This window comes from Gymnoscopelus microlampas (genome assembly GCF_963454915.1).
Source record: "Gymnoscopelus microlampas genome assembly, chromosome: 15".
Lineage (NCBI taxonomy): Eukaryota > Metazoa > Chordata > Actinopteri > Myctophiformes > Myctophidae > Gymnoscopelus > Gymnoscopelus microlampas.
Window position 1 is genome coordinate 24,178,315 of NC_139952.1, and position 15,843 is coordinate 24,194,157.

The following is a 15,843-nucleotide window of genomic DNA, read 5'->3' on the forward strand; positions in this document are numbered from 1 at the left end:
AGAATACCAGACTTTTATTTACTTAACAGAGTATTTCTACATTGCACGATTGCAGTATTGATTACTTAAGTAAAAAATGTTTTTCCACCACTGCTGAAATCAAACTTTATTTTAACTGCTTCCAATGTTAACTGCTACACTTATTTACATTTTCACATCACATTTGTCGTTGTGTAAAATGATCTAAAACACAGTTTGGGTAGCCTGGTAAACAGTTTGGGCACTTGTCAGGTTACTTTTGGTCGAAGCGGGGTCGGGGATCGAACTGACATTGGGATCCATACATCCCCTTCTTAGAAATGCTAGTTTTAACATTATTTGGATACATAATCGCTTACAGCAGGATTTTACATGAAGCTGAGTTAGAATTGCACCCCATTCCCTTCCTTTTCCTCAAGATTCAACTCACAGTGAGGGAGGACGAGGACACACAACATGGACAGACTGTCTTTCCACAGCTACCGGAGGCTCTATCTTTAGTTACACAACTCTTCCACCAGGGGGCGAGAGGCAGTAAGAAGGCAACAGAGCCCGGATCATTCAATGCGCATGTGTGAAACACGTTGACCCGGAAGTAAGTGCGTGTTGTTATCTTTTTTTTTTTTTAAATGTAACTCTATGTTTGTGATCGGTTGTTGTTAGGTTTTCCATGCCTTCAGCGCCTGTAATATTATTATGATTATAATTATGTGTGTATTTACTGCTTATTTAGGATTATACCAGTGTGGTAGGCCGACATATAAAGGCATAGGTAAAATACATACATACATATATGAAGGTTAATACTGCCTGTTTGGAGTCATTAACTGAGGCAGCTCTATAAGGTCTCATAAGTTGGGTCCTTTCTCAGAGTGGTTGGGTCGTAAATTCCTTACCATTCCCTTATCTCGAAGAGGAGAGAGAGAGAGGCTCAAATGACATACTTGATGCCTATGTTAGGGGGGAGGAGAAAGACACTTGCTAGGTGCTCATCGTATTTGCCCAGTGAGTAAAGGCACATATCGGGGGTCCTTGCTTAGATTTTCTGAGGGTCATAAAAATTCCTTAAAGTCTTATCAGGAAAGAGAGAGAGAACCAGGCCACCTTGGGGGGTGGGCATGATCTCTGGTGGGAGGCAACATCCTTTGTGTGGGTCTGTGTGGCAGAGTCACTGAGAACTCAGTTTCTTGGAGTCCCTCAACAGATCAGTAGTAAGTAGAAAAGCTCTTGATACACAAAGATTAATGGTCATATATACTGATATGTTTATTGTTTGTGTGAAGATTCATGTCGGTAATATTGTATTATTGTTTCTGTGTTTCAATCTTTCTGTAGGTTTAAAACCTGACTGGCTGACTGTCTGACTGACTGTCTGTTTGACCTGACTGACTGTCTGTCTGTCTGTCTGTCTGTCTGACCTGACAGCCTGACCTGGCTAGGCTTTGTTAGTAGAATGTGAGCCTACTAGCAAGGTTGTAGTTGACTAAGATAGTAGTTGACTGGCCGCTTAGCAGCACGATTGGCTGCTGGGTGTGTTAATGTATGTTTGTATTTGTGTTAGTAAATAAAAACCATCAAAGACACAGGTTGGTGTAGGTCTGAGTATTATCTACTTCACACCGATTCAGGGACTCCGGCCTTTTGCGAGGGCCGTTAGCCGACCAGTCGCACAAAGTAGTGTGCGTCGGGTTGAAATTCGTACAGTTGTGATCGCGGTGAGTAACGTGTCATAAAGGAGGTAAAAACTTGTCAAATGGAGTCTGTACGGCTGAAGATAAATGAACACATGTCGTCGGTGGGAGAGGAGATATTGTGTGTTTTGGACAAACAGCAGTGTGGTGCTGATGTTTGTTGTGTGAAGCTTGTCAGAGTGTTTGTGTTGGAGCGCCTCAGTGCGGCTGCAGAGGTCATGTGCAGCCTCTTCCAGAGAGAGATAGAGACGCTAGAAACTCTGCTGGAGAAACAAAACAAACTGCTGGACATTGATTTTGATATGGACATCGATCTACACACTACAGGTATGTCTGTTATGTTACACACACAACATCAAACTACACACTACAGGTATGTCTGTTACACACACAACGTCAAACTACACACTGCAGGTATGTCTGTTACACACAACATCAAACTACACACTACAGGTATGTCTGTTACACACAACATCAAACTACACACTGCAGGTATGTCTATTACACACACATCAAACTACACACTACAGGTGTGTCTGTTACACACACAACATCAAACTACACACTACAGGTATGTCTGTTACACACACAACATCAAACTACACGCTGCAGGTATGTCTGTTACACACACAACATCAAACTACACACTACAGGTATGTCTGTTACACACACAACATCAAACTACACACTGCAGGTATGTCTGTTACGCGTTATTATGATTCCCACACCGCGTCGTGGCAAACCCGCTGAGCGGGCGCTGTGATTGGTCAGTAGTCGCTGTGATTGACAGTTCTCGTTTTTGCTACTATGCCTATACCTAACCTCAACCCTAACCCTAACCTCAGTAAAACTATGCCTAAACCTAACCCTAACCCTAACCCTAACCTCAGTAAGACTATGCCTAAACCTAACCCTAACCCTAACCCTAACCTCAGTAAAACTATGCCTGCCGGGGAGCCAATCAGACACGTAAGGCGGGTCTAAATCCAGGACGCGGCGTGGGATTCATAATAACGCGTCTGTTACACACACAACGTCAAACTACACACTGCAGGTATGTCTGTTACACACAACATCAAACTACACACTGCAGGTATGTCTGTTACACACAACATCAAACTACACACTGCAGGTATGTCTGTTACACACAACATCAAACTACACACTACAGGTATGTCTGTTACACACAACATCAAACTACACTGCAGGTATGTCTGGTACACACACACATCAAACTACACACTGCAGGTATAAATATGTAAATCAGTCGCCACGATGGAGAAGCTTAATCCATGTGTTCACATGAAGTCAGCTCTATTATAGCAGCTGTGTTACCTTTTTTTTTTACATATCGCTGCTGTTGGGCAGAAACCTTGTATCTCCATATTTTAACCTTTTTATGTGTATTTGTAAATTAAACCTGTGTGATCCGGTTTAGAAAAAAAGGAAAAATAAATTGTGTTCCGGTGGTGGGTTCCGGTTGGCGTTGCATGTTTTTGTTCCTGACATAATGCCAATCAATTAGTTTAGTCTTGCCAGTCGTGCTACGAGGTAGAATAAAAGATGGACATACCAAACGATTATTATACCAAAAGAAACAAAACAATTATACCAAACTAAATGCATTTTAAACTAGGGTAATCATTTTGGAGGTGCACGGTGCAGGATGTACCGGTTGTTATTTCCGCTCTGACCAGATCAGAAACCTGAAAATGTTCAATCTTCATCTGCAACCGATGTCACATCAAAGTCCTTATTCATGTCATATTAAAGTCCTCCTTAAAGTCCTTATTCATGTTACATCAAAGACCTTATTATTAAAGTCCTTATTCATGTCACATCCAAGTCCTTGTTGTAAAGTCCTTATTAATGTCACATCAAAGTCCGTATTATTAAAGTCCTTATTGTATTCATTCATTCCAGACCAGTGTGTGGAGTCCAGTCTGCAGGTGAAGATCAGTTCTCCAGCCAGGATTTTTTCTATTAAACAGGAAACTGAAGACTACCTGGATCTCAGTAAGTTTCAAGCGCTCTCTCTTTATTTATTGTATTGGTGAAAGTGGGCCATTTTAACCATGTTAGATTAATCGGAAACACCCGTCCTTGGTTCTGGTGACTATGATATTGTCTGATATTGTCCTTCTAATTGTCCTTCAATTACGTTTTTCATTTATTTTTAATATTTCTTTTGGAAATTGAAAATTTACGAAATACAAAAAATATATATTAAACTGTCTGGGGGGCTCACAAAAGCTTGAGTAGATGATAAAATGACCCAATTAACAAAAAAAGTGAAATATCCCTTTAACAATGTGACTTACATCGATGCATGGACCCCTGCATTGATCTAAATGTACCATGAATCGGACGATGGTTCGGCTGAAAAATATTAATGGGTTCACTGAAGCTTCGCAGTTAATTCTACTTCAGTATTACCTAACCTGCTGTAGAAGACTCACTGATCTAACATTTACAAGTCATTACTTTCAAAATTATAATAACCACCTCTCATCCGTCTCACATCTTTATGAGAGCGCTGCAATGTAAACAAATAATGGCCACACTATTTACAGCACAGAGCGCTGTCAGTGCACCACCAAATTCAAATTTTGGAAGATGTGGGCAAAGAGTAATTTGTTGATACTTTTTTACTAGCTACAACTCTGCACTGAGGTGCTGCACTAGGAGGTACAAGATTCAAACCTTTTATAGAGTCTCATTGTATCTTTTTCCCTAGACTTCCTGCATGTCCCTCTGTGTAAAGAGGGGGTTTCACCTGAAGAGGAGAGGAGCTCCAGTCTGGTCCGGGAGGAACCACAACCTCCACAGATTAAAGAGGAACAGGAGGAGCTACTTGAAAGACCAGAAGAGGCTGTTGGGTCAATGTTGACATTACTAGCAGTGAAAAGTGAAGACTATAATGTAGCCAGCACCTCAACTGAACACATGAATACACAAGCTGATGTAGAGGACTGTGGAACATCACAACCAACTGGTGATGACCAGCTCCTCTCTTCACACTGTTCTGAATCGGAAACTGAAGACAGTGATGAGTGGGAGGAGGCTAGGGAAGATCAGTTGGCTTTAAACACACTGAAATCACAGAAGACACAAAATGTTGGAGGACAAAGATTTTCTTTTAGCCACAAGCTGTCCCAGGACCTGAAATCATCGAAACAAACACACTCCGTGAGAAGTCACACAGGGACGGAAAGTTTTAGTTGTACAGAGTGTGGCAAAATGTTTAATAGAAAGACACATCTGAAGAGACACACTATGATCCATACAGGCGAAAAGCCCTTTTCTTGTACAGTATGTGGTAAAGGCTGTGGTCGAATGGATCATCTAAAAAAACACATGAGTACTTATACAGGAGGCTTTTCTTGTACAGTTTGTGGTCATAGCTTTGCTGACAAAAATAATCTTAAAACACACACAAGGATTCATACAGGCGAATGGCCATTTTCTTGTACAGTATGTGGTAAAGGCTGTAGTCAAATGGTTCATCTACAATCACACATGAGGACTCATACAGGCGAAAAGCCCTTTTCTTGTACAGTTTGTGGTCAAAGCTTTGCTGACAAAAGTACTCTAAAAAAACACATGAGGACTCATACAGGCGAAAAGCCCTTTTCTTGTACAGTATGTGGTAAAGGCTTTGCTCACACAAGTGGTCTGAAAAAACACATGAGGACTCATACAGGCGAAAAGCCCTTTTCTTGTACAGTCTGTGGTCAAAGTTTTGCTGACAAAAATAATCTTAAAACACACACAAGGATTCATACAGGCGAATGGCCATTTTCTTGTACAGTATGTGGTAAAGGCTGTAGTCAAATGGTTCATCTACAATCACACATGAGGACTCATACAGGCGAAAAGCCCTTTTCTTGTACAGTTTGTGGTCAAAGCTTTGCTGACAAAAGTACTCTAAAAAAACACATGAGGACTCATACAGGCGAAAAGCCCTTTTCTTGTACAGTATGTGGTAAAGGCTTTGCTCACACAAGTGGTCTGAAAAAACACATGAGGACTCATACAGGCGAAAAGCCCTTTTCTTGTACAGTCTGTGGTCAAAGTTTTGCTGACAAAGGTACTCTAAAAAAACACATGAGGACTCATACAGGCGAAAAGCCCTTTTCTTGTACAGTATGTGGTAAAGGCTTTGCTCACACAAGTGATCTGAAAAAACACATGAGGACTCATACAGGCGAAAAGCCCTTTTCTTGTACAGTCTGTGGTCAAAGTTTTGCTGACAAAGGTAATCTAAAAAAACACATGAGGACTCATACAGGCGAAAAGCCATTTTCTTGTACAGTATGTGGTAAAGACTTTGCCGAAAAGTCTCAACTTAAAAGACACACGCGGACTCATACAGGGGGAAAGCCTTTAGTTTAAGTTGGTCACACACAGACACATATCGTCGCTGTCCAGCGGGAACCAGCTAACTCCATTTTTTTTCCATAAATCAACGCTATTTGAACACCCTTTACGTCTGTGTAAAAAATAATAATTGAACCAATGAAAAGTACTAAAAACCTCCCAACTCCATTGAATCCTGTCCATCAAACCAACCAACTCCACCCCTCTCCACTGCACGCTGCTGCAGTCAGTGTCATGCCTCAGCGCACACAGAGAGGACAGAGTTAGTGCGGAGCACGCAGCATATAAACAAACTAAACTGCAGAGTTTTTTCCCCCGTAGTCTGTTAAAACAATGCAGTGTAACTGTACCTGTTTATCAAGCTTAGCACTGACGCTAATGTTATGAAAACAAGTAATTATATTTCTAATATCTATGAAGTGTTTTCTGAGGAGATCAATGTGAAGAAATTAGTTCATAGCATTTCTCTCGCTAGTTGTACTGAAACTCCAACTCCGTGAAACCCTCTTTGCAGAAGTTATTGTAATATTTAAAGTCCTGTTTATTATTGTAGGCATATAAGTGTCATGAAGCATCAGCATCATTAATTCACACGTTGGATGCATTGTGAGGTTGGAGATCCATTTGGAATTTAGCCCCATTTGGAATCTCTCCCTCCGCGCGATTGGGGCTATTGTCTGTTCTGACCGACACATATAAAGTCACTATACCAACTGTGATGAGGCAGTATTGCTTTGTTTTGAAAATATACGGTTTTCTTCATTTCCTGAAAAGTTTTTTTTTTTTTTTTTTTTCTGAAAATTAGTGTTTTGGAGTTAGCTGGTTTCTGCCGGACAGCAGAGATATACTGTAATGATCATTTAGTCTAATCCAGGATGACAATGACAAGGATACTAAGGCTGGGGAATCACATAACCTGACTATACCAACATATATCAACATGATTGAATGAAATAAACAAAAATGTTTTATTTTGTGTATGGGAAAATAAATACATTATTTTTGATTCAACATGATGGAATTTCACATGTTTTATTTTTATGATCTTGTATTATTCCCTCCAGCCCATAGGTTATTTGTAGAACAATATGAGCATCAGTGTCTGTGCACATTCACGATTAAAAAAATTAAATCATTATAATTTTAATTAATATGTATGCAGTAATTTTTATGTTCTTTGATATGCATGTGATAATGGTGCAGTGAAGTACTGACAAACTGCTGGGTTTGTGTAGCAGTAGCTGTTCACTGTGTGTTGACATTTGTGTTGTTTGGATCGTTAAATTATGATAGTTATCACTTAGTTTTATTACGTGTTTACATTCTACAGTGTTTTGTGTCTTTATAACGTTTTGCAGAGATTTTGCGCATTTATTGTAAGATTATTTTGCCTTGCACTATAACTGTTCTATGCAAAATAACCACATTTGGAAATACTCCAGAACCAATATCTAGACATCTATGTCTCTATGTAAAATATGTGGTTCTAGGTTCATTTAAAAAACAGGCACACAAAAGAATCACCTATAATGACATGCCCAAGATAAGGACGCCAGGTTGGTTAAAATGTTTTGTAGGGTATAGAATTTTCTTATGTATTAGGACATGATTGCACAAAAATTACTGACAGTAAATAAATAAATAATATTCATATTTTTTTTTGAATAGCTGTATATATTGCAATAATAACATTTGGTTGTAACAAAACCTCAAGGCACACCTGGACTTGTCTCACCAGTATGCCTCAGCACACTGTTTAGTAACCACTACTATCTATATATGCCATTCCATATACTGTCTTATCATGTATGTGCTCTTACTTGGTGATTTGTTTATATCATGCTGATTTATTATACTGATAAATACAACTATTATCACTCATCCTCCCATGCCTACACACCCAAGGATCAGGGGTCTTGCCAACAGAGAGCAAAAAACAGACCTGCATTGCTGCTAAACGGAATAGTAAGCACTAAGCAGGAGTGAAGCTTCATTCATTGCAGCCAGCCACCATGAGATTGGTCCTCCCCAACCCTGGACTTGAGGAAAGAATCCCTTCCCATGAGGAGCTAGAGGAACTGGAGAAGACAGAGGCAGAGGACAGACCCAAATGGGACAGCAAGGCCCAGTATCTTCTCACCTGTGTGGGATTCTGTGTGGGACTGGGCAACGTCTGGAGATTCCCTTACCTGTGTCAAAGTCATGGAGGAGGTATGTGTCACATGGAACAACTATCAAATAAATGGAAATTACTATTGTTAGAAAAATACACACTACAAACTTGCAATGATTGGACATTAAAATGTTGTAAGTAATGCATCATTGGTCACGCTCTTGAAGACAAGCATTATATTTGTTAAAAAACAAACATGAATATAACATACTGTATCTCGATTTGTTGTCTCGTGATTACACTAATATCTTCAGTATGTGTATGTACTGACAAATTCAAGACTGCAAGTAAAGTTCACACTTTTGTCCATTTATTTTATTTATTTATTTTAAATGGGAGGTGGGGTATGAGATCAGTTACCTGACTTTCTATGAAGAAATTTGACATTGTGAAGTAGATCATCTTCATCAGAGGCAAGCACCTGACACTTTTACAAGAAAATTACAAAAGGCCCTTTGTTGATGACACATAAGTCAGGCGGATTGTAGTTGTTTGTTTTTGCTGTGCTCCTCAGAGTAGCGTCATAAATGGCCAGACAGTGGATTTGGTAACCACTATCTCGGCTCCATTATTGACTATCGTCTGAAATTTGATGTCAATACGGAAATGGTGTGTAAGAAAGGTCAACAGCGCCTCTTCTGTTTAAGGAAGCTAGCCAAATTTCAGGTGGACAAGTCACTGATGATTTTATTCTACAGAGCTTTCATAGAGTCTGTTATTTCATTTGCTGCCATTTGTTGGTATGGAAACCTTGGCATGAGACAGAAAAATGCCCTTAACGGGGTTGTGAGGGGGGCTAGCAAGATTGTGGGGGTACAATTTAGCTGTCTGAGTCATATATATGACCAGCAGGTGCTTAAGAAAGCATTTTCTATTATGGCAGACAGCTCTCACCCCCTAAATTCTGAATATAAAGTCTTGCCTTCTGGCCAAAGGTTAAAGACCCCTGCAGCTAAAAACAATAGGTACAAATTCTCATTTGTACCTACTTCTATTCGTGCCATCAATAATAGCAGCAGGAGGAGGTAGCTATAGCTATTATTATCTGGATCTTGTGATTATGTCTATGTCTATGTGTGTCTTGTGTATATGTATGTTTACTGTATGTTGGAGTTTCTTACTATCTGCTGTAACATAAATTGCCCAGTTTGGGACATAATAAACTTGAACTTGAACTTGAACTGTGAGTCATCAATATTATGTAGCCTACTAATGTGGTGTCAAACCTATATTTCTAAAGTTGGTGCTGGATAATATTATGGTCATAATTAATGACGCACCGTGGATTCATAGTGTAATAATGTACTTTTCCATGGGATGGGATGCTATCTACAGTAAATTGAACAACAAGGCACTGCCTGTTTGAGGAATTGAGACCTAGCTCATTCACACTTTATCAACAGCTTTAAATCTGTGCTATCTACACTTTCAACAGTGTATTGAACTTTCAACTTTATGCTCTCCACTCCCTACCCTCTGTCATACTGTACATGTTTACAGAGAAATAAGCTCCTTATAATTCTACTACTAATACTCCTTCTACAGTACGTAGAGCAGTTTAGTTTGAGCTTTATTCTGCACAGAAGTGCCACTTTAGCAAGCAGAGACTATCATTATTGTTGTGATTTTGGTTGACCAATCATGTGGTCCTTTAAGGACCACATGGTTGGGCACGGCAAGATCTTAAGTTTATTACACACACAGAATATACAGTATACAGTATTGGACACATGACGTGACCAGAAGATATGAGTCAAGGAAAGGAACAGAGTGTATGTGACGTCAGTCTATCTGATAAAGTAGTTGATGGTCATGGTATCAAGGGTATCAGTATATGCTGGGTCCAGCAGATAAAAGGTCATAATTCATAACAATTATAGACCGTTATGTACTTCCGCACAAAGGGCCTTTCCTACCTGAAAATAATGTTATTGTCATTGCAGGAGCGTTTATGATCCCCTTCCTAATCCTGCTGGTTCTAGAGGGCATCCCACTGCTCCACCTGGAGTTTGCCATCGGTCAGCGCCTGAGGAAGGGCAGTGTGGGAGTATGGAGGTCCATTAACCCTTCCCTGACTGGTGTTGGTATGTGCAAATCCTAAATTTCTATCATTTATATCAGTGCTTCTCAAACCTTTTCATGTGTATGACCACCAAGGACCTCCATCTGATTGGTTCCTTCATGGTTGGTTATTATTAGGTTTTTTGAATATTATTATTATATAATGATTATTTAAAGAGCTGTAAGAGCATCTGAACCGACCTGTTTCTGGTACCTCAGTTCAATGGTATTATGGTTAATTCATTGTCTCTGCACCCAACAGGAATTGCTGCTATGATTGTGTCGTTTCTGATCGGCGTGTACTACAACCACATCATGGTATGGGTGCTGTGGTATTTCTACAACTCCTTCCAGAGCCCACTGCCATGGAATCAGTGCCCACTCAATGACAATCTCACAGGCAGGTGTTTATACATGCATACATAGTACCTACTGTATATTTGTTGAATAATATATGTCTGCGGTCCACATTGTGGACCCAAATATGCATGTGTTGTTGTTTTTTTTTACTGTAGCCTATGGGAAGTTTTCAACATTTTGTCTATTTGTTGTACAATATGGTTAATATCCCAATAGCAGCCGTAAAACTGAGTTGCCCTGCGTCTCTGAAATGATGCCTGAAAATATACCTTGACCACAGAAAATACGCATCAGGTTGGTGTATTGGCGGTCATAGACTGTATGGGGTGCCAAGTGAAATGCATCATGGGAATTGTAGGACACTGAGAAAGAAAAAAAATCTCTGTCAATCTGGATTGTGTCATAATTATTATTGTGATAATCTTCTGAAAGGCACAGCAACTGTGTGATAGTGTCCCTTTAAGATAAAAGGTTGTTTTGTGCCCCCTGCAGGTCCTGTTTCAGAATGCGAACGAAGCACTCCAGTGGATTACTTCTGGTATAGAGAAACATTAAACATCTCGTCAAGAATAGATGAGTCTGGGGGTCTACAGTGGTGGATGGTGCTTTGTTTAGCCTCTGCTTGGACCATACTCTATATTTGCTGCATAAGAGGGATTGAGACCACAGGCAAAGTAGGATTGCTACACAGTACACACCCTACAAAAAAGTACTTAATAATACATCAGACTTATGTTTCTTAATAAGGCTGCTAAATGCATTTGGCCAGTCCCATAACTAAATACTTGTGAAGCATGTATTTCCAAGTAAAGGTCTCAAAATCATAGCCAACGCACACATATATGAAGTCTCTCTCTGTTTAATGTACAGGCTGTATACGTCACGTCTACTCTTCCATATGTGGTGCTCACCATCTTCCTCATCAGAGGTCTGACTCTCAAAGGCTCTGTGGAGGGAATCAAGTTCCTCTTCACTCCAGATGTTAGTATATCTTTTGTCTTACAGCAAGCACGTCTCTCTTGAATGTATATATGCACCACTTCGTTCTGGGTTTGATTCCTGCTAGAGCTAGACGATACATCGGTCAGGTCGATACTGTATATCGGCCATTGTTTTACTTTTTTGATGACAGTTGTGTAGCCGATGTGCCCCAATTAAAGAATATAATTATTTTTAAAAACAAAAACAATATCACAAAAGCCAATCTTGTAGATCCGCTACGTTTTTGAACATTTTAGAAACTTTTAGAAACTAGAAAAGCAAAGTGACATCAATGTCTGTTGATTATTGTTTTTACCTCTAGCTAGATGAGTTGGTGAAACCTTCGACATGGTTGGATGCAGGTGCCCAGGTGTTTTATTCCTTCTCATTGGGCACTGGAGGCCTCATCTCCTTCTCTAGTTACAACCCTGTTCAGTAAGTATGCATTAGCTACTGTTCACCACTGCATATTATATATAGTCTCTATATCATCAAAAGAAGAAGAGAAGAGAAAAACAAGAGTGTGTCTAATAACAGTGTGGTTTCATGTGGATGACTTAATGTGGTCAGTCTGTGACATCGGTTAGTCATCTATGATGTATCTATGACGTACAACTCCATATTTGAGCAAGGTTACAGCCCGATTCAACCTTTTAACTCTATGGATTCAACTGCCATTGAATACCATTTGTAAAATCAAAGTTAAATATTGAAAGAAAATTTAAACAACATCTGAAAAAAGAAAACAAGAAATTTGGCGCTGATCAGTCCAGCAGTTTGCAAGATTAGCCCTGGACTGACAGACTCATAGACATACTCAAACACAGACCCTCTTACAGACTGCTCGCCCCCTAGGAGCCATGGCACAAAAAAGAAAATCAATGTATTTTTATGGCATGCTCCTATAGGCCGAGCCGTCAAGAACAGGTTCTGTGAGTTTGTGAGTGTCTGTGTTAAAACCGCTAGCGGCCAGACCGATCAGTATGCTGTTATTAGGCCAAGGAAGTAACTCCCTGCTTTTCCATATTTTCACTTTTTAGAACTTAATTTTGGAAGTCAGTGGAGGTCGGATTGGGCTGAAACTTACAGTGACTGATGTCAAAATACTGACCTCCTGCCATGACTGCCCATGATATCTGAGATCCACATGGAAGCCACAGCGTTTTTAGATTCTGTCTTGTTTATAGTATCCTGCTTGTGTGAAGAATGCAAGCTACAAATATAAAACTACACAATATAAGTTTGAAACTTACAAATTTTTGCAAATGTTGTTTTCTCACCTTTTTTCCACAGCAACAACTGTGAGCAGGATGCTGTCATCATCTCCGTCATTAACGGTTTCACTTCGGTCTTTGCTGCCACTGTTATCTACACTATTATTGGCTTCAGGGCCACTACACAGTTTGATGACTGCCTTAATGAGTATGTGCCTTCAATCTGAAATTCACATGTTTTAAAACTCTTTGAGCTCAGACAAGAGAGATGCACAACAACATGTTAAGCCTGATTTGAGGTCCATGCACACCAGGGGTGTTTTTTTCATGTGATTAATTCACCCGAAGATATACTTTTCCAAACTGTAGTTTGTGTCACCATGAATACCTTTACACAGAACGCAAATATTGAGCAGCAATAAAGCAACACAAGTTTTGTACAATTGTTGCACTGCAAATAAAGGCATAGTTATACAGTAATTAAATAGTTTTTATGCATGTGAAATACTCGCTGGCTATTTTCGTATCATGCCCACAGTGTGTAAGAAGCACTATACGTTGTCATATGATGGTGTTACATACTGGATGTAGATGATCTACATACAAGCTCACAGATCTGCTATTTATTGCATGCGACATGAGGATAAATTAAGCATAAGTGTAGCTAACTTAAGCAATTACTGTACATGCCCAGTGCATTATTGGACGCTGGTCATTTCTCAGTCTATGATTTTGAATTTACCCTTTCAGAAACATGTTATTGCTGATCAATGCATTTGAGCTACCAGAGGGGGCCATCACAGACAGCAACTATGATACCATGCTGGAAAGCCTAAACAGCACTGCTTCGGGGTCAGAGGTCATACAGGGTCTGGACCTCAATATCTGCAGCTTGCAAAGACTGCTTAGCGAAGTACGGTCCTATGTAACACACGACATACCATTGTAATTGTTCATTGTACATTGTGCTGTGTTATAAATGCATTAATCACAGTGAATGAGTCTTATTACATTCTGCTGGTGTATGTTCTGTGCTTTGCAGGGTGTGGAGGGAACAGGTCTGGCGTTCATTGTGTTCACAGAGGCCATCACCAAGATGCCCATCTCTCCTCTCTGGTCTGTACTCTTCTTCAGCATGCTCTTCTGTCTGGGGCTGTCCAGCCTGTTTGGAAGTATAGAGGGATCAGTGGTTCCTTTGCAGGATCTCAAGATCTTTCCTGAGAAGTGGCCCAAGGATGTGCTGACGGGTACAGTAAATGACACGTGTGACATACAGTATGTATTGACAATATACCACAGTTTGTCCACTAACTTAAAACACTGTGTTGTTTTGTGTTTCAGCCATTGTATGCCTTACATCCTTCTCGATTGCACTCATCTTTACCCAGCAGTCTGGTAACTACTGGTTAGCTCTGTTTGACAGATTTGTTGGATCCATCCCTCTGCTAGTAATCGGCTTCTGTGAGATGATGGCTGTAGCCTACGTATATGGATCCGATAGGTACATCAGTTAAACACTAACTTCTGTTGCACTGTTTCTTGAAGGAAGCACTGTGCCAACATGTTTGGCACAGTGACATTTCTGGGTAAATAATATTCCTTTGAGGATGGACTGTTGTTTCTAATTTAAGCAGCTTTAAAGTAAGTATAGCTAAATACAAAGATGTGAATCCTTTTGCAGTTATGGGTCTGGATATGAAAACGTTTGAAAACCCCTTTTTTAGACCATAAACACAGTATAAAATGAAAATGACAATTAAATATTGTTTACGGTAAAATTCCATTGCTGGATGGATACTGAGAAACTCATGTGTGTCATGTGGTTTATTCTCACAGGTTTAATGAAGACTTTGTATTCATGATTGGACACAAACCCAATTTCTTCTGGCAGGTGACATGGAGATTCATCAGCCCTTTGATTGTCTTTGTTATCTTTATCTTTTACTTTGTGACCCAAGTAAGTGAGCAACTGACATACAACGCCTGGAATCCCAGCTCGGTAAGTTCAGTATAACAGCCACAGTTCAGCTATTTGCATAATCAAAACACATTCAAATGTATTTCAGATATGTCAAATTAAAGCTGTGTTTTAAACTGTGAAGTGGCTTTTATTTTGAAATACAATTTCACAATAATTATACGCACACCAGGAAATCTTAACATAAAATACAACCACCCCCCAATAATCCTTTGTGCAACAACAGCGCCATAAAAGGATGTAATACCATGACCCACCCCTCTGGGTCGCCACATTATACAAAATTATAGTCAAAATATATTTAGTGTTTTTGTGTTTGCCAGTTTTATATATTCTAAATTGTATTTCATTTTGTGATCTCTTCCATGTCATTCATGTCTTCAGGAAAACTTCCCAGTGTTGGAGACATTGGTCTATCCCAGCTGGATCAACTTTATCATTTTCCTACTGGCTGGAGTCACCAGCCTTTCTGTCCCAGGATTTGCCATATACAAATTACTCAAAAAGTGTTGCTGTGGGAAGAACAATTATGAACCTGAGATCAGCACGGTGTCTGCCTCGGTCAAGATGCACTGAATCCCCACACTCGCAGAATTACAGCAATACTCATCTCAACTCAACTTTAGCGTCACATAACATTTTACAGGTGTAAACAAAAAGTGTATGAAATTCTTTGTTGAACAAGGTCCATCATTGCAGTTGCAAGAAAGGAGGAAAGAAATAGAAAAAGAAAGAAATGGAAAAAAACAGGCCAGATATCAATATGAGCAATGATGGTGCATGGTTGAAATATTGTGTGGTTATATCAATATTTATTATATTTTGTCTTTCACGTTTACATAATATTGTTGCTTGATTAATTGAAATTCAGTGCTATTCCCACTTAAACAAGATTAGTTCATTACTTGGATGGTCTGATTTGTTGATGCTGATTTTATCATATTATTCCTCAGCATAATGTAAAATGTTTATTGAAAGGATCCACAGAGTGCCATGTTTCAAGGTTACTGTATGGTGACACACTCC

At 39.6% G+C, this 15,843-nt stretch overlaps 2 protein-coding genes across 2 annotated transcripts; both read left to right on the top strand.

The window, feature by feature from the left end:
• The first annotated feature begins 1,730 nt into the window (after positions 1-1,730).
• On the top strand, positions 1,731-8,038 carry LOC311061514 (uncharacterized protein). The gene is made up of 4 exons (XM_084080173.1): positions 1,731-1,997; positions 3,594-3,686; positions 4,408-4,555; positions 7,962-8,038. Exons 1-4 carry the CDS (start codon positions 1,733-1,735, stop codon positions 8,005-8,007), a joined length of 552 nt encoding a protein of 183 aa, XP_083936299.1. The 5' UTR covers positions 1,731-1,732; the 3' UTR covers positions 8,008-8,038.
• A 24-nt stretch (positions 8,039-8,062) lies between these two features.
• On the top strand, positions 8,063-15,393 carry LOC311061702 (sodium-dependent neutral amino acid transporter B(0)AT1-like; the record flags this gene model as incomplete). Its single annotated transcript, XM_084080391.1, has 12 exons — positions 8,063-8,261; positions 10,167-10,307; positions 10,547-10,684; positions 11,137-11,318; positions 11,515-11,625; positions 11,948-12,060; positions 12,919-13,047; positions 13,590-13,752; positions 13,882-14,086; positions 14,181-14,340; positions 14,676-14,838; positions 15,202-15,393. The coding sequence occupies 12 exons, from the start codon at positions 8,063-8,065 to the stop codon at positions 15,391-15,393; spliced, it is 1,896 nt and encodes a 631-aa protein (XP_083936517.1).
• Between the last annotated feature and the right edge of the window lie 450 nt (positions 15,394-15,843).

Excerpts from the sequence above, each read along its gene's own strand:
- LOC311061514 (XM_084080173.1), top strand. The coding sequence starts at position 1,733 with ATGGAGTCTGTACGGCTGAAGATAAATGAACACATGTCGTCGGTGGGA. Across the intron at positions 3,687-4,407 it reads TGAAGACTACCTGGATCTCA|ACTTCCTGCATGTCCCTCTG; the intron begins GTAAGTTTCAAG and ends CTTTTTCCCTAG. Across the intron at positions 4,556-7,961 it reads GAAGAGGCTGTTGGGTCAAT|GGGTCTTGCCAACAGAGAGC; the intron begins GTTGACATTACT and ends CCCAAGGATCAG.